The following is a 26,064-nucleotide window of genomic DNA, read 5'->3' on the forward strand; positions in this document are numbered from 1 at the left end:
GCAGCCCTGCCTCTTGTCGGTTCCACTTCACTACACTCCTGTTAAATGTTAATGCACAGTTTCTACACCGCCTGTACAGCGTCACAATCTGATGACACTCGCAGCAGCCGCAGTAGGCTTTGCGGGCAGCTTGCAGCCCTTGAACCGGAATGACTGCACTTGAATAGACAGATGTCTCAGTCACTATCAATCCACTCAGTCACTATCGATCCACTCAGTCACTCCAGTCTACTTCTTGTCACACTGCCTCAAGCTACTGGTAAAGCGAAACGCAACCATCGAAAACAGAGAAAGAGGTAAACATAAAGAGACGAAAAAAGAAAAAGGAAACAAAATATTTTTCTAACAATCACCTGGCACCGTGGCCCCAATTTTCTCAACAGCATTAAAAAACAACGAAAACAAACTGTGCTTTCATATTTCCGACAGCGAGCATTGTATTTCCATTCTTGTGGCGTTTGACTTTCAATTTCAAGGACGATAAAACCCTACAGCGCTGGTGGCGGTCAAGACTTGGGTGTCTCGGTGTCAACACAAGCAACACCTTGCGGGAGTGGAAAGCAAGGGCAGGTGTCGGTGGTAACTTTGCCCCGACAGCCACCAATGTGAAGAGCAGAGGCGGGCAACTTGCGTCCTTCACTGTGCTTTCTTGGCGGCGTCTCGTTCCCGCTTGATGGCCTCCCTCTCAGCTGATGTGACATACGGTAGACACTTCATGTGGAACACGGGGCTGTGGACCTCCGTCATGTCACCTGGTGAAAGAGCCGCAATCACTGACCGTTTAATTGAATGCTTTCAATAAATGATATACAGCAAAGTGGACATTTTGTTTTACATTGTTAAACAAGTGACACTAGTTAGTATATAGACACTTTGATCAGAAAGGCACAGAGGAAGCTTGCTATAAGAAAACTTTGAATCAAATTTTAAAAAATTTCGTGGAAGCGTTACTGGCAGCACGCCAGCCTTTGAAACTTTGGAGTAGTTTAAGCACAGCCGTAGAAGTATGGAGAAGGGTTCTACAATTAATTTTGATTGAGTTTCTTTTAGTCTTCTCCAGGAAAGGTGAGAGAGGAGTTCAAATTGCTGAAGCGTGTACTACACATTATTATGGCCGTCACTGTAAATATATTGAAAAATAATCCCGGGTCCTTATCGTGGCATATGTATAAGGTGAGTCAGACGTGCCGAAACGACAAAAAGAAGGGAACATGTTCCTTAGTTTATGCTCAGGCAAAAGTAATTTCCTTTTCGGCTGTTCTGCTGGGAAAATTTCGGACACAAATAATCCTTTTTACATGTGGCAAGCTATGGAAATTTATCGCGGATTGATCTGTTAGTGCACAGGTTTGTGGTATAAAACTATGGGACCTTTTCTGCATATTGTAGCCAATATTTTATACTACTGCACACTGAGACCTTAAAAAAAAAAATTCAGTTTTATCTCAGCACCCACCTGTGTGCAGATTGCGCATGATGAAGTAGCCCTTCATGTTGCCGTAGGTGGTGCTCAGGCTCGTACAGCTCACCCAAGAGAAGTAGGCGCCAGGGCTCATCACGGGGTATTCGCCTGGACACCAAGACAGTCGAGGCACAGAATGTAAAGGATCTTTGGGTTAGAGGGCAACACTAACCCAAAACTAGAGAAATAGCGCGGACATTTTGACACTAGATAAGGCTGGGCTTGGGCGAAGCGGAGGCCGCTCTCCCCATTGCCGATACTTCTCTGCCGCACGCTCTTGGCAAACGATTGGTGCAGATACCGTTCTATTTGCCTGACGATGCCTGCATTGCAGAATTCTGGCAATAAAATGGCACGAATTTTAAGATGATATTTCCGATCTTGGACTGCCGTCGGGGGCTAGTGAGCATGCATTCTTCGGTCACTGAGAAGACAATAATGTTGAAAAGCTGGTGCTGCTGACTTGAAAAACAGAGGCAGCGAAGCACTGACTAGCTCCCCAATTCAAAACTCTCTGGTGGCCATTCACGGAAATACCTCACACCTTCGACTGCCCGCATCCATTTCCAGCACTCTGTTAACCATACTTTGTCTCGCAAATGCAGGTGAGCAAAATGGGGGAGCTCAAAAGAGATTCTCTCCATGCACAACTTTTGAAGGAGAAACTGGGACATATATTGGAATTGGCCTGTGCTAATAGGATATCATAGAGAGATCACTCACACTGAGAATGAGGATTCTGTAAGCTAGGAAGGACCATAACAGGAAATACGGGTGACGTCACGAGCGGCTGATTTTGCAAGTGAAATCTGTTTGTCGACAATTCTTTTTGTACAGGTACCAGGGGCAATACTAGACTGGCATTTATGTCAAAATGCTGTCAACCCATAATTTGCAACAAAGACGACATGAGACTGAATTGACAGGCAGGAAGGTTTTTAAATACAATTTGCACGTCGATTCATGCGACTTCTGATGGACAAGCATCAACATAGCTAGATAGGAGCCAGTGAGCCAGCTTTTACTACCAATGGTAATGGTATGGAGCTGTCCTCTATCTATGCCATGTGGTCTCGTGCGAATGTGTGGTCATCTAGCCAATCTAGGGATGGACTCAGGCAGTCAACAAAAGAAGGGAGAAATAAATAAAAGCAATCAAAACAGAGCAAACGAAAAACGAAATTTCATGAGCGCCACTCACCAACCACACCTCGGCCATCAACACGCTCCTCGAGCCCGTTGTCGTCCGTGATGATCCAATGGCGCGTCTCCAGCTGACAGCTCTCCCGGTCGGACGCATCCTCAGACATGGACATCCTGGGGCAAGGCCAAAGAGCGCTTCCAATATCTGCCAGCGCATCCACGATTCGAAAACGATGAGCTCTAAACTCATTCGAGACCTTAAACCTAATAATGCACTCCAAAACTGATCCTAGGTTAATTACCACAGCAAAAAAACAAATTACAGTAATTACTAAATTTGTGCTTCGAACAATGGAATTAGGACCCAGATTAGAGCACTGCATGGGCCCAGGCTTGGCTCAGGCTTACCATTTGAAGCCCAAACCCAACCCGGGCCCGCGCTTCCACAATAAGGCCTGTCCCAGGCCCGGCAAAGTAAGTCTGCATAGTTGCCTCAAATATGCATTGCTTACCAGTAGTGCATAAGAATAATTCAAGATGGGAGAAAAACCTTTTCAAATTATCCTTCTCAGCAGAGAAACATACAATTACAGTACCCGCAGAAGCAGAGACTTGGTCAAGAAATTCTTGAGAAGACATTTTATAAGTTATTGTGCACAATGACGTTTAAAAGCTGTGGATTACGGGCAAATTAAATATGGTCCCTTACTAGAAATAAGCTACTGGGCCAAGCTCTTTGCATCAACCGAAAGCAATACGCTTTTACCCAATGCCGTTCCTTACAGAATAGAGATTTTTTTTCTTTAGGGGAAGGGGGAGAGGGGGGAGGAAGAAGGCTGGAAATCAGAGGCTATCTTTGAACAGAGGGCTACCTGTGGAGCAATCCCTCCAGAGGTTCTTATGAGGTATCAAATGTCCTGCGCTTAGCGGTAACACAAAACCAATAAGATACAGAGCGCCTTCTGCTAGATCCGACAGCGTGTGATCACTGGTGTTCTGCGCTGTGCATGCTCGTGAAAACTAGCCATGTGTCATGCATTACAGCGCTCCATACGACCTTCACTGTAATACAGCGTGATGCTGGGCTTTCCGTTTTATCTTTTTAACTTTTTTGGCTTGTGGTATTGAACGGAGCCATGAGTGCGCATCTGAAGTTACCTGAACAATTTACCGAGCGGCGCTGACTGAACTCAGTCTACGAATGAGCTTTCTCTCATTCGGTGTCACTAAAAATAATAGTAGTGGCTTATTCGTAAACCATTAAACTAAATTTTGGGGCAGGATTCCTTCATTTCTGAAAGAAAGCCGTACACGGCTAGTGCCAGCCAGGAGGACGGCCCGCCACTTCGAGCCTGAATCCGGCCCAGGCCTGCAACGTCAAGTCCGAGCCCGTGAAGTGATTGAACTCAGGTAAAAACAACCGGAAAGAACCACACACGATCGCATGTATGCACGCAGCTTCATCCTCCTTATCTAGCGTCACATTTGTGAAAAAAAAAAAGACAAACCTTGTTGTTGCTTAACTTCAGGAGAAACTGCGATTACAGATTTTTCACGCGCCTTTTAGCAACTAAAGGTAAATACTAAATTACTACACACGATTTCATGTCTCATCAAAGCAACAGACTGACAAATTTAACTTTGAGTTCGGCGCATAATAGCTGCAATGCCTGCGCGCTGCAAAACCCAAAGCAACACGCGAACCATCAGTGGGCCGAGGACCGCACTCACGTAATCCGGTACGTGTGGAAGAAGTGCGGGGGATTCACGGTGCTCAGCTCGGGCATAAAGCAGGTTGCCACGGAGACCGTGATGTTGTCCGTCGTCAGTTCACAGCCCGGCTCGTGGAAAAACCTGGTGGCAAGGACAGGATACAGAAGCAAATGAAGACCGACAAATTGACTCGCTCAATTTTGCTTCACACTTCCAAAAAACAGGTGCCAAAGTATCTGGAGGTGACATTTTTGGAAAAAGGCCCAACCGCTCAACTTCTAAGCCGACAGTTTAGAGAGTTGGCAACGACGTCGTCTCAGGACGAAAGCCCCTACACAGACAGAAAAGAGAACGAGAACGAAGTCAGAACACTGAGAAGACCAAGTACAGGAGTACACTGAAACCGTATCAAACCAATTCACCTAATTCAAAATTGCTTCTGACCGACTTGAACTGAAGCTCTGGTGTTGTCAAAATGGCAGGTAATAAAAGAACATCCTAACTGTGCTCCAATATGTTAACGATTTTCCAAATTTAAGCAAAATTTCAAACTTCTTCACTCAGAATTATTGAGACTTGACTGTGAGCTCTTGTTCGTAAGTTGTGCGTAACCTACTCTGCGGTGGCTGCGAGATGATCAATCTAAACTGCTAAGTGATGAATGATGGTTCCCCAGAGTTGTTAGCAGACTGCAATCGACAACTCGAGCTTTGAGACTTGACAACAATTCTGGCCCGAATGCCCGAAAAAAAAAAAAAAAGTCTCCCGATTTAGCTAAGCTCAATGCAACTTAGGCACTCTAGCATGTGTTGTCGCTGTTTAGCTTTGATGGAAGGTGTGCAACATCCTCTCCCTCTCTGAGTGTGAGTAGAATCACAAGCAGAACTGGCAGCAGGAGATGCTAGCAAAATGAAGGTGTGAAAAAAGAAAGAAAAGAAAAAGAAAAATAAGATGGTGTGTCCTCTGCATCATCCTTGCATCTCTTGAGTTTGTCCGCACTTGTGAATTACATAAGTGAATTATATAAGTGCAAGGAGCCAGATGCTGAGAAAGACGAGGCCCTCCATTATAAAGCTAATGCACAAAAATGTATAGCTAAGTTCAGTTGAATACAGTTTACAAAGGGACCAGTAGCAACGATCAATTGAACAAAAAACATAATAAATAGAACGTGTCTGCTATTCAAATTAGAATGAAACAATGCCCTTGATCTGACTGAACAACCTGTCTGCAAGCATGTTAATAGACAATGAATTTGTCTAATACAAAAGGCAGTATTCGTCCGTCTTTACCAAAGTGCGTCCGGAGCTTTTGGCTAGACATTTAAAAGGTGAAAAGTGCCCTTCTTTGTAACTACATGCAAAACATGTAATAAATATATGTTATATAGGATTTGCTTGGTAACTGAGCCTATTCTCTTATTTGATCTGGTTCTAGCTGCAATAACTGAAAACAAGGGCCAGTCAAGGCTGTGTGAGGCGGAAAAAAAAAAGAAGACACAAATGCTGCTCTTTCCTTTGTCATCTTTTCGGGCCTTAAGCTATGCTGGTGTAAGAAATTAAGTTAAATTAAACGAACAATGCTTTGATGTTATTTCACAAATTTCTCCGTCCTCATGCGACCTTGTGACATTGTGGTAGAGCATCCACTTCGTGTTCGGGAGGTACCAGGTTTGATCCCTGGTGCCGCCGGGTACCCACCGGCTTTTCAATGGGTGCAAGCTTCCCCCCGGCCTGGTGCTCGGCTCTTTAGGGTAAAATGTTTGGGAAAGGGGTCATAGGTCTCAAATAGTTGCTCCGATGTGGCAGTGATCAGTTCCGCCATCGGACAACAATATCTGCCTTGTGCGGCAAAAGCCCATTATGTGGCCCTTTTTTTTTCTGTCAACCCGACCTTTGCAGGTCATTAGTTTGTTTGAAACTTTAAGCCCTCAAAGGAGCACAGCAGGGTTATCAGAGCCTCTTCCAAACGCACACCCCTGAGAGAGCCGGGCGCCGGGCCGGGGCATGCTTGTACCCATTTTACAGGTGGGTGCCCGGCGGCGGGTTTCGAACTGACTACTTCCCGCAGCCGAGACGGGCGCCCAAACCACTCGGCCACGACTGCCGCCAAAACCAAAATAAAAACAGCACGGAAGAAGAAATTCGATTCATATATATCGCTACGCATGTAAAATAGCAACAAAGGCGTGGAGACACAGAAGAATAGGCTCGGCAATACTATTTACTGAGTCCAAGAGCATTACATGCGATGTCCCATGTATATAGTGCAACCTCATTATAATAAAGTAAAATCTAAGGTGAAAATGCATTCATTATATCCAATATTTGTCTTAAGGTAGGCACTTAAGTTAGCACAAAAATCTGAATCAGGAAGTTCAAACCAAGTGCACTTACACATGGAGAACACGTACCTACAAAAGAAGAGTAAGGAAATTCCTGAATCTGAAGCTATACATGCCATTTGTGGAGACGAAACCTTACTCTGCGCAAAGAAAATGCGCTCAACTTGAAAAACAAGCAAACACTTTGGGCCCATGCAGAACCCAGTTTACTGAAGCAAAAGCTTCGCTATTTATTTAGCAGACATTACCTTGGTTCTATGGAACAGCACGCCGTTAGAAAAAATAAGCCGATTCACAAGTAAATGTGACAAGCAAGATACCTGTATGGCTGGCTGTCCAGCACGACAAACTCGTTGTTCTCCAGCATATCGGCATAACCGGTGAACCACTCCTGGAACGTCCGCGCTGCAAAGAACACCACGCAGCTTTCAGAAAAGTGAACTTAAGCTTTTCAGGGACAATAAATTAAAATTAGATTACAGCTGTATTTCATAGAATAAGGTGATGCTACGCACTCCTGTGCCAGTGCTCCAGACTTTTAATCTGCTTATGATGAAAGTTATTTATCTTAGATGCGGTTCCCAGTCAAGGCGGATTTATGAGACATATTTTGGAGCAGCTTTGGAGCAAAAAAATGATAGCTCAGGAGCAATCTAATTAAATTACGAACAAAACTACAGGGCCAAAAGAGTAACTGCAATATTATATTCCTGACATACAGAAAGAAAAACAATTTCGCTCCTTTTTATTCAGCATTCCGTGCTCCACTGAGTATGCACACATCACTGACAAGGCAACACAAATAGAAAATGACAAGCACAGGTGTTCAATATATCACAGATGCATTATATTCAACAATTCCGAAGACTACCAGAAAACGACAGTTTCACATGTTATTAGCCTTAAATTGAACCTAAACCATAACAGTAACTACTAACACCCTGCAGAACAAAAAACACACCCCCTTGCCATCAATCGTGGGAGAGCATCAATTTTTTTTCACACTTAAGATACAATTTTCTAAAGTTTTCAATCAAATTAGTGACAGAAAATTGCAATATAAGCTGGCAAAAGTTCAGCCGAGTTGAATGAATAGTTTTTCCGAAAAGGTATCGTAAAGTTGAAAATAATGTCAAAAATGATATTTTGCGACAACTGCAGTTTTATGTCTCTATATTTAAAGCAGATGTTCAACATGACCAGAAGAATAAAAACATTTGCTTGCTTTCTTTTCCTCTTTACCAAACCTTTCTGAAGATTTCCATTCTAATTTCTTTCTCCATAGTTTGTTACTGTCTGAGCAGCTGAAGAGCTCTCCGTTCTTAACGTGCGCCTTGTGAAAGCGGTTCAGAGAAATTTCTCAAAATAAGCCTAGCATCTAATGCTTCATTCTGGTTTTTGCAGTAATTGATAATTTTAACAGCAACGGCCCCAAAGAATGCTTTAGGGCTGTGACAGCAAGTTGGCTGTTTCACTGGCGTTCTGCGTGCTGTCATGGAAACACTTCCTAGCGGCCTCAAACCCTGAAAGACTTGCTTTTGAGAAAGTAATTTTTAAAACAATAGTTGGGAGGCAGCTTTCACGGGAGCGTGCTCTAGGATCATCGACCTTACATATGATACTACCAACATTATTACGGCGCTCTGTCAAGAACAGCTGATAATTAGGCTCCTTGCTCGTACCTTCCTTCACAAATCGTTTTCCGCAGAACATTACCTTCCTCACCCAGTTAGCAAGCATTGTTGCCAAGAAAGGGAACGACAACGAGGAGGATTAAATTTAGAATTTAACAACACACAGAGTGAAAATGACTCGGACTGCAAAGCAACAATGACTTGGCTTGAGAGCTGTACAAAAGTGTCATTATTAGCAAAATTTAGAGTTACTACCAATAAATGTGTCGGAAGCTGAGTACATTTTACACACAGGCACTTTTACGGGGGGGAAAACAACATGTAAACAATAACTTGCATGTATGCGCCATTTTTGCGCGACATTCGATGCCATCTTTAAGCGGCTTGGAGTACTCCTTGGCATTTGCAGCTACATGGGTTGGCTCCTGACAATGTGTATTCTGTTTTGAAATGAAATTAGAAAATCGTTTTATGGTAGGTTTGTCGCCCCGCCACAGTGGTGCAGTGGTAAGATGCCCGACTACTGTGTCGGAGTACCCGGGTTCGATCCCAACCGCCAGTGGCTGCGTTTCCATGGAGGCGAAACGTAGAGGCGTTCGTGTGCTGTGCGATGCGGCGCACATTACAGATCCCCAGGTGGTCGAAATTACTCCGGAGCCCTCCACTACGGCTCCTCTTTCTCTCTTTCCACTTTACCCCCCCCCTTCCTCCCTCTCCTTCCAGGGCAATTCAGGTGTCCACAAAAATAAGTGTGACAGATACTGTGCATTTCCCTTCCTGTGAACCAATTACTATTATTACTATTATTATTATTATGGTAGATTTGCCCTACCACACCCTCCTAATGCAATCATAAAGAACATAGAGGACATATCACGGTAGACTGCTGCATCCTGGTGACACTAGTTTACTGAAAATGCAAGAGTCCCTTTCGATCTACAGGCCACAAGTTTGATCAAATGATGGGGAGATGTTTCAATACAATTTTCTCTGCACTAACATCACTAACATGCCTTCTTTTTTTAAGTAAGTTTTAACTTCCATGATGCAGCTTGAGCCAAATATTGTTTGACGTTCTGGTTAACAATATACCAAGCAAACAATGATATCAAAATGGAACAGGCCTGCAATGCACAGACGCTACGCCATTGCGCGCCACTCTAGACACTGCTTATTTTATGCGTTGCTCTTTAAAACTGGTTTAAAAACTGGTTAAGATGATTTAGTGTGCAATGCGAACATTGCTGGAGGAAGTCAGCATGCGCTCTTTTCATTCTAGGGCACCAATGTGCACTTTCCGTCCACAGCAGCCGCCATTTATCCAGTTAATGATGTTAACCGATGTCGTCACGCTTAGTTTGCAATAACTGCGGTTAGTGGGATAACCGAGTTGCGCTAAAGCAGCTAAGTTTACTGTGCACAAAAAAAATGTCAGTTCACGTTGTTAGTCATTGAGCCAATTGCCAGCCCAGCAGACTGTTAACAGAGAAACTTAAAATTAATTTGAGAAGTACCCGCTGCACCGATGAAGCCGATACTTCGAGGTTTTGCAGCTTTCGACACTAAGAACAAGAAGAAATAGCAGCTTATATTCTAAAACCAGAGTCACGACCTCTTCAAAATACGTTGAATAGTTTGCCCCATAATTTCGGTAGCCGTCAGCATGCGAACACTTGAAGCTAGTGGGGCAGATGTGTCCCACTATAGCATAAGGGGTTAGAATTCTGGGTTTATGTCTTGCTTAACTGTTGGCTTATTGACTAACACCATTTACTGCAAAACAAATAGAAAAGACAAAAGTTGGAAAGCATTGGGTTTCTCTCTCCATATTACAATTATCTACAAACGGGGAAGAGGCTGGGGTTACGGACGAAGGTGCAAGCTTCCCAGATGTCATGGTTAATCATCTGACCTGTGATGAAGGCGTCCAGGGGGTGCCCCCTAGCCCCCTGGGTGAGGTCCTGTGACGGGTAGAAGACGGAGCCGGGGGCGTGACCGTCCGAATCACGCAATGCAATGAACTGGGTGAGCCCCGAGTGCAGGCAGAATGTCAGCGGCATGCAGCCCTGCAGGCCGTCCCGGCTCTGCATCCACCCGCAGAGTGACATGCAAAGGCAAAAGGTTACGACCAACGTCGCCAAGGTGTCTCACCATGACAAGGTTAAGTCGCTGAATGACTCTTCCCACCTTTTTCAAAGCAAAAAAGAAAAAAGGGAACACTAAAGTAAATGCAATCGATTTGCACAATATCATGTTTATATAATGATGGTATTGCGTGTGCAAGCGTTCCCTATGTGCAAAGGTTCCTAGTTTGATTACACAACTATAACCCATACAACAGCGTTTTCTTTACTTGGAAATTTTACGATCACGAGCGTTGCCGATTATCTTTCACGAAGCAAACCCTACTATAGCCGACTACCTGTAACTTGAGCTCGAAGAGGATCGCACGTGTGCTAGAACACTGTGGAGAGTCCTTTTAACAGGCTCAATGTTGGTGAGCTCAAGGAACCAGTTACAATGTACCAGTTGTTCAAACTAGGCCAAGACCATTGCGTCACCTCGGCAATCGATTTGTTCATGTGCTAGGCTGCCTGTCCTTTGTGCTACACTTTGGATGTCGCTGTCTTCATCTCCTCCAACAAAACTGCGATAACGATATTAATTAGGCCTCCTTCATGCTGAAAGAACACTAAGGCACCCGTTAAGTACTTTGCTAAATGAAACAAAGCTTAGCTAAACAAGTGCTAAATAATGCTTCTGCATGTATGTTCGTGATTAGTTGGCCTAAAATGCCAATTTTTTTTAGAACATTGAGAACACCTGAATGAAGCGAGCACCGGGTTTTTGGATCACCCGAAATCCTAGCGCTCTGACCTGCAACCCTGCGATGGCCGTCTCCAGGTCCAGCAGCGACTCGGACCGGTAGTGCGTTGGAATGCTCATGCTGCCCATAAGCCTGCAAAGATAACGCAGCAAGGAAAGCCTTTCTTTATAACACCGCAGTTAATATTTTTCCAGCCAATCAGAAAAGCCAATTAATGATTTGATAAATGAAAAAGTGTGGATCAATATTAACAAAAATATATATTCTAGGGAGCACATGGAACCAGTAAAATGCGATGAGGCGAAAGCCCTTATAGCACGGTGGTCTGTAGCCCTCCACTACGGCATCTCTTTTTCTCTTCTTTCACTACCACTTTCCTCCTTTCTCTTACAGCTTGGTTAAGGTGTCCACGAAGAATTGTGACAGATACTGCGTCTTTTCTTTCCTGTAAACCGATTTGAAACGCCACTGATGCCTGCTGTACTGCGTCTGCTTCTGTATGCTGTATGGTGCGGTGTTTGAGGAAGCGCCAAATGAAACGTGTCGCACGGACACCCGGCGGGGTCAAACTTCATATCGGGCGCGAGGGCATACTGTGGCGCCACCTCTAAGCAGCTCCGCGTGACACACTAAGTAGTATAATGCACGTTGAACTGCTGCTGTGCGATCCTTTCCTAGGCAGTTTAGTTGCGGGCTAATGCTACAATCATCATCATCATCAGCCTGACTATACCCATTATCCTCTAATTAATCCCGTCCTGTGCTAGCTGCATCCACTTGACCCCTGCAAACTTCTTAACCTCATCCACCCACCTAACTTTCTGTCATCCCCTTCTACGCTTTCCTTCCCTTGGAATCCAGTTCGTTACCCAAAGCGACCATCGATTATCCTCTCTTCGAACTACATGTCCTGCCCATGCCTATTTCTTCTTCGTCATTTCCCCTAGGATGTCAATAACTTGAGTTACTTCTCTGACCCACTCTGCACGCTTCCTATCTCTTAATGCTACCCCCACTATTTTTCGTTCCATAGCCCAAAACATGCTACATTCGCATACCATTCATTTACACTTCAGTTTCGGCCTGTTTAAGTTTAAATTGAGGTATTAGGCCCACTCATCCAGCAAGACAGCACTTAGAATCAGCGAGCTACTGAAGCGTGGGCCCTGCCGATAAGTTTATTAGGACGAGGACGCGGACCGGCCAGTGTTGTTGTTGCCAATATGGAAGAAACTCAAGCTTCCACACAACCAGTCAGCAATAAGCTGTCGATGAATCTCAATTATAAGAATTCTCAGCTAGAGGAAGCAGAGCTGCCAGGCACCTGACCGACGCTAAGCGCCTTCAAATAGCCGCGGCGGGAGCGGCACAGTTCACCTGCTGCCTTGGACGTACTAGACCAGAAAAGTTGGGCAGTAGGAAAATGTGGATTAATTTTTGTCGCAAGTGTGAATAAGTGCGTTCCAAGCAGCAAATTCTTGCGCACTGACTACCGTCTTGAGATTCTTGGTTCGGGCGCGCATGTTTGTTTTCCCCCGCGCAAAGTAGTTTTGTTGACACATACCTCGGCACATCACAACATGCAATGTACTATCTCCCATTTATTCACATACTCTGCGATTCGAAATTATTACAGCACTGCAGACGCTGCTTTAGACAACTCATCATGTATACCGCTGCCCTTTGCTGAGGATTCCTTATTTCACTTCAGTGAAACTTTCATGTGAATGCCTTTACCTTCATTCAGAAGCTGCAGGCAGATTATATATATATATATATATATATATATATATATATATAATGAGCCCTTTTGGCTTTCACATTGTCTTTCCTTACACTGGGAGTGTACTGCTCTGTGAAGAAGGCAGCGTCTTTTCCATCCTGCCAGCAATAGGTTTTTATTAGCTTCACTAGCGATAAGCGCAAATGAAACCGAGCACGCCGCTCCTTCTGCGGCTGCTCAGCGAACTGATTAGCGTGAACTCCACGGAAGAAATCTTGCTTGCTGGAATGTCTGCTGCACACACGAGGATGACCGCTCGCTTCTTTGCCCATTAAAACTTTGAATAAGGAATTAAAGATTCCGTGAGCTTATTTTTCGGGTAGCAATGAAAGCTTGCGCCAGGTTCCATTGCGTATGTCCGGATACAGAGCAATAACAGAGCATGGCAACATGGTTAAAAGAACCTCAGAAACCTCAGCAACAATGCAAGATCAAAAAGGGCAATGCTGGCACTCATTATCAAGTAAAAATACACGGAAAAAAAGATGCGGCTATTTGCTTTTAAAACGCACAAATACAATCGAGCGTCTGCTCCAGCAGATGCTCTGACTCTGCTCCCACTTGCTCCCCTAGGTCGACGCTAGCACCATTAGCTCCAGCGGTGGCGTTTGCGACCAATATGCGTGAATCAGCTGGTGAAGTCATCAGTCACGAGTGGAAGTGACGTCACTATGACATTGGTTCCGGTAATTGTAGTCACTACCAGTCATCGCTAAGGATTTTTACCCATTTCCAGTGAGTTGCGGTCAATAGAAGTCATTTTAAGTCATTATTAATCCTCATTATTAGTCTTTAGCATTAGTCATTAACTCTATCGATGTCTGTTTATAACTTTAATTCATCACTTATCCCCATCAATCACTTTCATTCTTAATTGCCCTCCTCACACGTCAGCTATATGCGAGTGACACATCAGTGCACAGATGCGATGCACAGATCACGCGCACAGCTCCCGCAGACAAATTTTCGATCCATGAGCCTAGAAAAGCTTTCGCCTTAAAACAAAAAGACTTCGACCCTTGACTTCTGCTACAGCAGACACTTTTGTGATTGAGGCAGGTGCCCGAAGTATGCTCTCCATTTGTAACAATGCGATGGTGTTAGAGTTGCCTTTGCACCAAAACTCCATCGCCAGATGCAACAAAATTCCCTTATTAATAATTAGTCGGGACAGACGATGATATAGGACAAATCACAGAGCACCGCCAAATTTGCATGCAGTCTTCCCAAAACCGGAGGGACTCCCTAAGGAATAGCCGAAAAACAATGGCCCTATGGAGGTCCTCGAAGTTGGAGGGTCTGGGTGTAAAGGACCTTGGGGTGGAGGACTTTCTGGTGTAATTACCTTGGAGATAAAACACTCTTGGGGTAAATAACCTTTAGCGTAAAGGACAAGTAGTAGCTGCGGTGGTGGTTGACCCTCTGAAAGCTAACGCATTACTTCTTAAGAGCACTTGGGAGGAATGATAATTTTTTACTGTGATGGCTGTTAGTGCTTCATTTCCCTGATACCGCAGCGACAGTGGCATGGCTTGGCGCGAGAGAGGAGAGGAAGAAAGTGGCGAGGGCTGAAATGAACACGATGCAGCAAGGAAAGGAAGCAGACGTAGCACTGGACTGTCACTAATCAAAGCGAGCAAACTGGATCGCAGTCCACCGTTCCAGGTGGCAACTCTTCCCTAAAGCCTTTTTCTGCATGCATACGACTTATATGGTGTACGGATTGCGCTCCCTGAGCGACATGAAGCACGCGGCCACTGCTGCTCCCAGGTAGCACAAATGGCTGCAAAATATATGCACTATGTTGGTAATGGTCAGCCTTATATAGGGCCAATATCGGTCCGATGGTTTGTTGCCTGTTTTGCTATCTAGATATTCCCTGAGGTGCCAATGCGATATGAAGGAGATGGTAGACACGCTGCTGGCCACTTCTTTAAAAAAAGAATAACTTCTCCAAGAAATGGTGCAAATCGACGCCCTTTCCTTTTTGCCTGTTTGGCTTCGCGTCCTTATTGGGTCACTCCAAGAGACATACTGGATGGGTTTTTTGACGCGAGGCCATGCCTGAGAAGCGAATGGTGAGATCAGCCACCAAATTGAACAGCAGCATGTGCACAGAGCTTTTTGTCTCCGGGCTCAAGGGCCTTTGTGCCAGGTACTATGAACATGGGCTGCAGACAAGCGCACCCCGTATACTTGCTGGAGTCGAGCCCCAAAAGAAGCCCAGCGCCCACCTATGTGGCACCGACGGTCTTTAGTTGGGTTGGTTGCTTGGTTTTGGGGTTTAACATACCAAAGCGACTCAGGCTATGAGAGACGCCGTAGTGGAGAACTCCGAAAATTTCGACCACCAGGGGTTTTTTAAAGTGCACTATCATCGCACAGCACACGGTCACCTAGATTTTCGCCTCCATCGAAAAGCGGCCGCCGAGGCCGGGATTGGATCCCGCATTCTTGGGAACAGTAGTCGAGCGCCGTAACCACTGCGCCACCCCAGCAGAGGTCCTGAGTTGGGAAGGCATGACTTGGCATGTTTTTTCGTAACCACCGGTTAGTGCCAGAGGCAACTTGATGAGCAACCGACATGAAACCTGCGTAGTGCTGTGTTGCTGCGCTTTAGCCTTTTGGTCGGCCATGGGGCCTGCAAGTGCCCTTAGCCTCTCTGCAAATGTGCGAGTAGCTTTTATGTGGCACGCGTGGCCCCGCAGCCCCACTTTCGGTCGCTGCAGCGGCACAATGCATTTGTATTGTGGTCTGGGGATCAATGCAGTATTGTTCAATGCAGATTTCTACATAATAAACACATGTTCTTTTGGCCCGCGCCTTCCCTTCCTTCGAAGCGAGAGTGCAGGCACGCAGTGAATGCAGACTGTGCACCTTGGTGTGCTATGATCCGAACCTGTGGTATGTGGGCGAGCCGCCACCCTCCCTCCCCTTAAGAGTTCTCGCAGTCAAGGCCATGCAATGGCTCACCCAGGTGACGCTAGCCTCTGGCCGTTGTGGATTCGGTAACAGCAGCGCAGGTCCTCGGGGAAGCGCACACCCAGCTTCCGTTCGGCGGCATCTAGCAGTTCTTCTGTTGTGCCAGCTGCGTATAGTAGGAAAACAAATGCGCCATCAAGGTTACTGGCAAGTGGTAACTAAGAAGCATCACCTGAGAGATATGATTCAGAATACACTTCTACTGGCATATTCATCGTTTCAACAGATTCTTTGAAGTGGCAAGCAACGTAATGGAGAATGCACAGATTCAAGGAACCTTAGTTGACAGGCACCTCACACAAGCACAGATCACATTCCAGTTCCAGATTGAATGCAGTCAATGTCTGCCCTTGACTGCTGCGGCTATGGAATCAATTTTAAGACAGGCCTATTCCGCAGCACATAGGGTACTCGGAGCTAGATCTGTCCTTTCAGCATCTCAAATGATTCCTTCAAGCAATAAGATGCGAAGTGAATGGGCCAATTTAAGGACAAACTTTGCCAAAAAGTGCCCAGTATTGGCATGCCTTAAGTTCTAGACGAAAAGCAGTGATTAAACAGTTCCGTTCATGCATGAAGAATGAGTGCAAATTGTTTTCAAGCCAATTTAACCGCAAGGGTTCGTTTCATTTAATTGAAAAGTAAGAAAGAAGGTATCTAAAAGTGCCACTAGGTTATAACACCCGCAAAAAAGAGGGGGGGGGGGGAGGGGGAAGAGAAGCGGGAAGTTTGAAAGTGTACAACTACAGCCTTGTCTTTTCGGTTAAAAAAATGAAAATAATAAACTATGTAACCTTGTATTTCTGGAATAAGATGTTAACCAAAACAGGCAAACGTCTACGACGTTTAATTCACAGTTCGCTGGCCTGTGAGCGTGAGTAACTGCTAGTCACAGAAAAAAATGAAAAGACACCAATCACAGAGTGGGGAGATGAGATTTTTCTTGTTAGGTAGGGCGGTTACGCTTTGAAGGCACTGCTCTGTAACCTCAGACACGTGCATCTGCCAGTGTATTGCCTCCCGACAGACTGCCATCACCTTACCAGCATTTAATTTCCCTACGAGTTTCCATATTGCATGAGGGGACACTAAAACATTTGCACATGTTAAAGGCTGCCCCAACTGCTAAACCATGAGGAAGTGACAGAACAGAGTCGTGTTATGGCCTCAGCGATGAATCAAAGGTGCTTAAAAATCTGCCATCATCGTGCAAGCCCTCAGCTCCTTCTGAATTTCTACTGCACCACTTTGCCTTGTATGTATGAAACGTGCTCCAGGCAAGAACTCACAGCCATTTAAGGGGGGACAGGGCTTTCAAGGGCCAAAAATCGCAGAAAAAAAGAAAGCGACTTTTTGGAAATGACATTTTGGAGACCTAGGGCCGTATCCAGCGGAGGTTCCTTTCGGGAACCGTTCTCTTTCAAGATGACGTCAATTTGACGTCAGCAAGACAGCGGGCGCCACCTCACGGCGAAGACGGGAAAGACAGCGGCCAATCAGCGATGGCCCCAGATCGTAGGCGTGTCCATCACGAGCATGTGGCTTTTTCTTGTACCAAATACTTGTACCAAAGTGGTTTTAAGCACGAAATAAATCTAATAATTACATAGTAATGCAAACTAGTGAATAATAGACTGAAATATTCTTAGAAGCATCCTGTTAACAACTGCCAAGCAATTATCTTGGCTCATGAGTACCTTTCTTCGCCGCTAGATGGTGTTGCGCGCGCGGCGGCGTCGTCTGCTTTCTCGCTCGCTGTGAAGTTTTTGTAAGTTCTGCCTTTCGCACAGAGTGGCAAATATCCTAATAACGATGTCTACAACGCCCGTAGTATGCATTCCGAATCACGCTAGCTCTTTGACGGAGGAGTTGCTGCCGCCGTTGCGAGTACGAACGAGCTGCTTGATACCGACACCGCGCCGGCGCGTCCGCGCCTGCCTATGTAGCGGGGCAGCGTCCGTAGCCTTATCGGCCGCTCAAGCGTCGTGAGTAAGCGCGACCTTTCCGTGAATAGCTGTCAATGTAGGACGCAGCCGATGACACATGGAATCCGACTGCACTCGACCCAGTCAGCCACCGTCTGCTCCCCTTCCGCTGATGTAGAAGGAGGGAAAACTCAGCCCGCACTCACGGACGCGAATTATTTGTCTCTACGACTGCCGGATTCAAATGGTCGCACTGCTGTTGGCCGAGAGCTCCCGATCGCAAAGTAGCGATCGAAGCGCGTAGAGCACCTTTGCTTCTGACGGCAGCCCGGCATACCCCTTCGTCCCCACTTCGCTTCGCGATCGGCACGCAGCCTTAGCCAGTGTTGCCGCAAAACCTCCTGAGACATGTAGAAGGCGTTGTCTCGTTCTTCTTTTTTTTTTTTTACTGCGTCAGTTTACTAAACCCGCAAAGCGCTGCCCCCCCCAAAAAAAACACACACACACACAAAGGATACCACGGCCGTACTCAAGCAGCTGCGCGGCGCGCGCCGTCGCTCGACTACGGCCAAGAGGCGCCACAGCGAGCGCAGAGCGGTTCCATCTCGAAGCAGACCAACTCGTCGCGGTTCCTGCGCCGGCCGGCAAAACGGTTCCTTTCGGAGCGGTGGCCCCGCCCCGTGCCGCTCCGTGACGTAGGCGAAAAACGTGGAGCCGCCTCCGGAAGTTTTGGGGGTCACGCCGGACGTGACGCAGCAACCAATTAGGAGCGGCGAAAGGAACCAGTTCCCGAACGGAACCGTCGCGGGATCTGGCCCCTAGAACCCATCTCCTATGTACCTACTAATTAATCGCTCCCCGGGTAAATCATTCCACTTAATAAGGTGCAAAGGGCCAAGTAAATCCCCTCTCAGTTAATTTCTCGTTTTTAAAAGCACAAATTTTTGATGGTTTGTTAGTTTACAAGAGGGATATCCTCACATTTGGAGCAGATAAAGGAATATTTTTAATCGCAGCATGCTTCTAGGGGATTAAACTATACAGTGTTGCAAACTGATTTTTGGTAATTTTTTTGTGAGTTCTAATTTGAATGGCTCGTCAACTGCCTTTTCTTAAATCGAGCTTCAAGTTGCAAAATTACTAATATTTCCTTCATCAAGAATGTAGTTCCTATGTTGTATTCCTTATGCTGTATACTATCTAGACACATGTTAATAATCATAGCTTTCGGATTATTTTTTTTTCTGTTTCTATAAGCAAGGGAGTGAGAATGTCATAATTTGAAAACTAATTGATACATCGAGAAAGTAGTTATATACTTGAAATCAGCACAACAAGCTGATTAAGGCTGTGCTTTTTCATGGTATTTAGCTTAAGAATAAAGGAAAGTGTGCCAACAGCCCTGCCCCCTTAATGCGATTCTGACACAAAGCCGACTACAAAGAAATGCTTAGTACCACTCAATGAAAGTCTAAGCATGTAGTTCACCTATTGCTTTTGCATTGCTTCTAACTTCTTTCATTTTTGAGCAGCTTGGAGTTAAAGAAAAAAATTCCATCCATGTGTTCGTCTCAAAGCTCGATCACCCCAATTTATACACCGAAATAGCAGTTCATCGATGAGAACTACATCAAGTATCACCAGGTAAGCATTAATTGATAGTAGACAAACTGCTTGCACAAACAAATGAGCCAATATAAATTTTAGGTGACCTCCAAATGCACAAGGATACCACAAATACAACAAAACTAACTTGGGAAATGACGCTACTGTAAAGATATTACGTTCCGATACAATTGCAGAAAGGAGACTAAATGCCGAACCATCCATCGAGCGGGAACCAACACTCACTGCAACTTTAAGAGGACATAGAGAAATTAGCAGCATCCAATCAATGTACGAAATTAGAGTCGCCGCTTTCTTCTTTTAGGTGACCATAAAAAGGCAAAGAAAGTTGGAGAAAATTATGCAAGTACCTGACCCATGCCCTTTGCATTATGTATACAAATGCTCTAAAAGCGGCTAAGTCGGTTAGGTTAGGTTAGGCTAGGTTAGGCCAAACCAGTCATCGTGCGGAAACCAACACTCACTGCAACTAAAGAGGACATAGAGAAATTAGCAGCATCCAATCAATGCAATAGGTTAGGTGAGGTTAGGTTAGGTTAGGCAGTATGAGCAGAGGAATAGTTTGTTGTACCCTTGATAGACTGGGCGATGGTGGGGCAGTGCTGATGCATGAAGGCCTTGATCTTGTGCCAGGCAAGCTTCATGGCTGCATAGCAGTGGACGTAGCGCCGCAGGTCCCGGTACAGTGCCTGGAAGTGCGATCGCCACGTGGTGCCCTCGGGGAGCCTGTTTCGGAGTTGTAAGAGAGCACAAGAGCGATGCTTGAGTAATGCATTCTGGGAAACATTGTTACTAGGTAGAATCCTCCATGCCTTGGACAACTGGTTGACTGATTGATTAATGATGATGATGATGATGATGCTTTGGCCTAGATGCTTTGGAAGAAAACCGCAAACAGTGATAACATGGAAAACTATCGATAAAAAAAAAAATCCAGAGCTTTCCTTGCAGATTCTTCGACGAAACAAGTAAATGCTATACAGGTCTGAGTACGCAGCAGAAAAGATTATCTTAGCTGGTTCAAGCCGTGACGGAGACAAAATTTCTCCTTGGCATCAACATTTACTAAAGGCCAGTTTAATGACTTGTCCACTTCTATGTAACACAACACTGTTACACACTATCTTACACATAGTTAATATGTTACAGGTGCCACTGTGCAATGTGACAACACATTCAAGATAATCAGTGGCAGCGTGGCTTTGCTCAGTTTACAACAAACCATAAATAACTAAAAATAGCCACAAGGCCAATTACTCTTGATGAACAGAACAGTGGCAATGACGTCTAGTAAGAAACACATCATGTGACCCTCAATATCGGTAGGCAGCTTGTTGTATTCCTGAACAAATTTTTTTTTCTGGCAGTGGAATGGAAACAATGGAGCTGAAACACACCCTCCTTTCATGCAGCGGAATGCATAGCACTCACTTGCAGCTATTAGTTTTCTCCTAACACCCAGCAGAATGTCAATATTCATTATTTAAGGCATATCTCTAACACAACTGCTGATTCTCAACATTGGAAGCCAAGAAAAAAAATAAAAAAAACATAGGGTTGAAGTATGTTTTGAACCTAGTGATAGAGCAAAAGCTGTGAGTGTTGCCACCATAGCTTCTGTAGCACCGCCTTTTCAGTCCATGGCTTTTTCATAATTTTTTTTCCAAGGTAGCTTTTGGGAAAAGGAAGGTGCCTTATACTTTTGGGCGGACACCCCGGAAGTGTAAACACCCACACTTAATTAGGTCAAGGTCACTTGAAGGTCACATACTCTGTCTCGAGCCAGTACTTCCAGCACATGCCCCGCCAGTGGGGGTCTTATACTTTTGGGCGGACACCATGGAAACATGGACACCCAAACTTAATTAGGTCAACGTCTCTTGAAGGTCACATACTCAGTCTCGAGCCAGTACTTCCAGCACATGCCTCGCCAGTGGGGGTCGTGGGCGCAGACGTCCCTTAGCCGCCGGCTCACGCGGCTGCACCTGCATTGGACAAGACAAATATAAATGGGCAAAAAAAAAAATTTAAAGCGAAATCTTGAGATTAGCAAATACTATGCTCTCTTCATACCACCTAGACACGTCGAGCCCACTTAGTGTGGCAAGCAAACACCTAACAAAGTTCATGCCACTACGCTGGATAAAGAACAAGTGCATACAGATGAGAAAAAAAAAAAGAGACATCGCAGAGGCTGTGATAACTTTCAATCTCTGCAGTTTTTCATGCACTCATAAGTGACCCATAGGAATATTGTAACACCCAATGGTTGAGCAGGCTGCGTACTCAGATTGCTACAGCTTGATGTTACCTTGAGGTATAAGGGTACCAGTCGCAGTAACGAAAAAAAAAAATCTATGGTCCACCAGAGCAAAACACTCCCCGAGCCACAAGAAAATGCGTGTGTTTTCCATTACAGCTGCGTTTCGATCGAGGCGAAAACGAAGAGGCGTCCATGCGACGTCAGCGCAGGTTAAAGATCCCCAGGTGGTTGAAATCACTCAGAGCCCTCCACTACGGCTCTTTTTTTTTCTCTTTCCACTTTCACTCCCCCATTCCTCCCTTCCCTTACGGCTCTGTTCAGGTATCCACAGAAACAAGTGTGGCAGATACTATGCCTTTCCCTCCCTGTGAACCAATTATTAGTATTATATTACTACAACATCAATGACAACACCACTTATTTCAGAAAAAATCTGTCATTCAGCTACTGTCGCAGGAATTACCAGGGTGTCCCTCACATTCGAATCATACTGAGCATTCAATCTAAAGAGGTGCATTCCAGTGCTTACTGGCTTTGTAAGTATGAGACAAAAAGGAAGAAAACAATAAGTCATTTTCACAAGCAGAATAAAATGTAAAAGATGACAATTTCCCCCAATGAAATGAAAAGCCTTTAAATGTTCTCTGAAGAAATGCGTGCTTTGGCTCCACCCGGCTATGCTGAAATCTGTTCAGCAGCAAGAGGCACACTAATCAGCGAGAAAATTTAATTTACAAAATCTTCCTTCATTAAAAAACATCCTTACCATAAAGAACGGGTCGCAGCTATTTTGGAGAGAATGTGAGGCTCAGCCTGCAGGATTTAGCGCATGCATTTTAATTTTGGAATCTGCTGGTGGTGGTACACCTCATTTCTCAGTCTCTTCCAGCCCATAAAAACTCCCACTTTCGGTGACCGTGATATTTCTGAGATGTAATGCATTACCTTATCAATACGGGTCCAACATTTATCCCTCTGCCGAGTCGTTTTAATGTGATGACAGCAGAACTAACAAATACCTATGCTTTTCTTAGGCATACTGCTAGGCAGCAAATGATTAGGTTTATGGGGTTTAATGTCCCAAAACGACTCTGGCTATGAGAGATGCCGTAGTGGAGGGTTCCGGAAATTTCGACCATCTGGGGTTCTTTAATGTACACCGACATCGCACAGCACTCGGGTGCCTAGCTTTTCGCCTCCATCGAAAAGCGGCCGCGACGGCCGGGATTTTATTCTAAATCCTTGGTTGGGTCCAGCAGTCGAGCACTCTAGCCACTGCACCACCCCTACGGGAACAAATGCAGCAAGTCACATTTTCACTTTCTTTGAGGTGGGAGACCAAACTATTCATTTTGCGTTGCATGGTGAACTCACCTACGGATTCATACTGTTCTGCTGCATAGTTTTTTGTGGTTCAACTGGCATGTGTTTCAATGGATTTTCACTTACAGTGGCAGCAACAAGTGAGCAAGTGGGTGAGTACTTGACATAATTACACGCAACTATGCACCTGATATAACCCGAATTCTGCCTAATGGTGCCACTTTCTGTGCCGCTCCATGAAACGTAAAGCACCTTTCTTTCTTTTTCCTTCTCTGAAAGTGAGAAAGAAACTGCAAGGACGATAAAACTGAAGTGGCTTCACAACAAAGTATGGTACAGGAACAGTGGTCCCATTATCTTCCCCTGCCTCAAATATATAAAGCTGTCCTGACAAGATATGCTTCACACGCGCTCCTTGTAAAAGAGAAATGCGATAGAGTTATCACTAATGGCCAACTGAACCAGACTCCGTGCACGTTGATAAGAGAACCCTATCACTGCAAATCCACATACTAGTAGAGAGTGCATGCTTCCGTATCCCTTTGTCAGCATCCCTGCTAACTAAAATATTTTGACTTGCATGTTTGAGCAGAAGATAACTACTTGTTCTGTAAAACTAGTAGAACTGTTATCACGCCTTCCCATGTAGGTCGCCCCTGGCTATCTCCCCACTTCACAAGCTCAGAAATGGAGTAGGGCGTAAAGGAGTGTGCATATAAAAGCTTTGCCTCAGCATGTGAAAAACGTGACAACTTTCTTCGGAATAAAGAGGATATATTTTTTTTACCTGATGATGGCGCAGGGGGACAGCTGCATTGAGACCGCTCGTATGGAATCCCGTTAACATAACTGGCTAAATCTTTTGGCACAGGACAGTGTAATTTTCTTGCACATGTGTGATTATACCACAGTACTGAATTGCTACAGCACTAAATGGCAAGCAAATAGAAGCTATATGTGTACTGTTAAAAGTGATTTCTGCACAGCTCACCCAAAGGTACAAAAGTGCGCAAGGCATAGACCGAAACATTTCACAGGGACAACGTAAAAAAGGAGCATTTTTAAAAAATATAATGGCACAACAGATGTAAAGATGAGCTGCATACAAAACGAGCAAAATCTGCAAACACCTGAGTGCTCTTTGTGATTGCACGCTAAAAAGCTAGCGTGAAGCAGCAACAAAGTAAATCAGGAAAAACATAGGGGAGAATTGCTCTCTAAGTAGAGACCAAAATACCTTCTTCTAAGAGTTTTACCTTGCACAGCCTTTAGTGTAGAGCTTGGGGGGTCTGCTTCTGAGCCCTGTAGTGGCGCTGAATTAGCATTAGTGGAGGTCCTTCCCACTGAACAGGGTAGGACAAAAAATCTTACTATCAAGAGATTTGGAATGCTGGGAATGCATTACAAACTTCACGAAGTGGCTTAGAAGCAGAACCCCTGGGCTCTACACTTTTGAAAAAGACTGTACATATCAATGCTATCCTGTAACTGCTTATTCTAAAACAATTGCTGTTCTTTGTCCTGTTAGCAATAACAGTGCTTTTCAATGCATTGTCCATTGTGCCGGTTTGGCATGTTAAAAGTTATTACCCACCTAGCCATTAACTATTACTACTGCTAGGTTGAGCAGCCTGAACAAAATTGGGCATTTCCTATGTGTTATTTACACTACACAAGTGCAGTCATGGCATAAGTGTTTTAAAAGTTTTAGCAACCTAGCTTCTCAACATGCGAAGCTTACATGCAAACGACAGTGACGTATTTTATGCACTAGGACAGGTTTCGTGGATTAGAAAAATACAGTTAGGAAATCTATGAAACAAATGGATATTACTGCTCGAGGTATTAGAGCCATACATCGTTGTGCACACTTTCTCTACTTTGTCTTATTAATATATGTGCATGCCTCGGACTGGTCGTTTGTTAGGCAGCTGTGGCAAAAGAAAAAAAAAAAAAGAGCATGCAAGTATGCAGGAAACAGGCTGCATGAAATACACAAAAGGCGTTGGTCCCACATCTTAATGCTTTTCGGATTTCGTAAACTGCACGCGAAGTTGGTTTGAACATGTTCACTAAAACGTGCGGACAGGAATGTCACATTTCGCTTTTTGTCACGGAGGCCTCGGCCAGCAAGCCATTCTACTGCAGTTTCAGAGCAGTCTTTTCTTTCCATTGAGGCAAGCGAGGCATGCCATAAAAGTGGTCGTAAAAAACACATTGCAGCTTCGGGGAGCGTTAAACTAGCAATTCCGTGCGCAAGACACAAATGCCTGTAAACATTTATATGAACAACTGGACGCCCAAGGCGCAGCAATATTTTCCACGTAGTGTTTACCAACACCACGTCGGTGTCCATATTTCATAGAACCATAGAAAAAAAAACAACGCCTTCGAGGATGCAGCAAGATACCATGCTAAACACCATCAAAATTAGCCAAATTTAGCCAAAATTACCCGCTAATCACTGACGGGAAACCGCTATTAATGAGAGGTGCGAATTCAAAGAAGAGAAAAAATTAAATCGGTTCAAGTGTGTGCTTGGGTGAAAGCGGTAGCAGACGCTTCGTGGAATTAAGAGTACGGTGGTCCAAACGGACCTCAAAACGGCCATGGGAATGTTCGTACCGGATCAGGTCAGTGTAGTCCAGGTAGGAGCATATGTTTATAAGGATTTCGCTCGGCATGTCGTCCAGGCTGATCCGATTTGTACACCTTCGAAGTCCCACGACCTCCATGATTGCGGTTCCTGTTCTTCCACGGTAACCAGCAGGGCGATTGTGCTTCCACCTTGCGTTGATTAGGAGGAGGCTGTTCAATGCTAAAAAGCAAATACCTTTGAAACAATAGTAGATCTTACTTGAAAAACGAAAACAATCAACAGGCAGGAACGCGAAACTTGCGCTTGAGCGATGGTGAAAATTGTAGAAATGAGTGGTGAGCGTAACGTAGTTTGTATTTTGTCGTCTTTCATCCACCCACGAGGAGCTAAACTGATGTTTCCTCTAATCACCTTCGACTCTGGATGATGTGTCAAGCATG

The 26,064-nt window shown here is 44.9% G+C and overlaps 1 protein-coding gene across 2 annotated transcripts; it reads right to left on the reverse strand.

The window, feature by feature from the left end:
* Positions 1-179: 179 nt before the first annotated feature.
* Positions 180-25,810, reverse strand: LOC146173667 (F-box only protein 3-like). Of its 2 annotated transcripts, XM_084585644.1 has the most exons (11): positions 25,651-25,810; positions 21,335-21,424; positions 20,011-20,165; positions 15,880-15,994; positions 11,174-11,255; positions 10,209-10,380; positions 6,983-7,067; positions 4,337-4,459; positions 2,664-2,779; positions 1,457-1,570; positions 180-752 (listed from the first exon to the last, which is right to left on the reverse strand). In XM_084585644.1, exons 1-11 carry the CDS (start codon positions 25,758-25,760, stop codon positions 637-639), a joined length of 1,278 nt encoding a protein of 425 aa, XP_084441770.1. In that variant the 5' UTR covers positions 25,761-25,810; the 3' UTR covers positions 180-636. The 2 variants fall into 2 exon arrangements, with proteins under 2 accessions (XP_084441770.1, XP_084441771.1); XM_084585645.1 differs by lacking the exons at positions 21,335-21,424; positions 25,651-25,810 and adding an exon at positions 21,211-21,285.
* Between the last annotated feature and the right edge of the window lie 254 nt (positions 25,811-26,064).

Source organism: Amblyomma maculatum, chromosome 11 (genome assembly GCF_055883805.1).
Source record: "Amblyomma maculatum isolate TAMU_Amacu chromosome 11, ASM5588380v1, whole genome shotgun sequence".
NCBI classification, from domain to species: Eukaryota; Metazoa; Arthropoda; class Arachnida; order Ixodida; family Ixodidae; genus Amblyomma; species Amblyomma maculatum.

What these genes read in the sequence shown, in the direction of transcription:
- LOC146173667 (XM_084585644.1), bottom strand. Translation starts at nt 25,760, where the DNA reads ATGGAGGTCGTGGGACTTCGAAGGTGTACAAATCGGATCAGCCTGGAC. An exon ending in AAGTACTGGCTCGAGACTGA is followed by an intron (nt 20,166 to 21,334) that starts GTATGTGACCTT and finishes ACTCCGAAACAG; the next exon opens with GCTCCCCGAGGGCACCACGT. An exon ending in CCTGGACGCCTTCATCACAG is followed by an intron (nt 7,068 to 10,208) that starts GTCAGATGATTA and finishes TGTTCTTTGCAG; the next exon opens with CGCGGACGTTCCAGGAGTGG.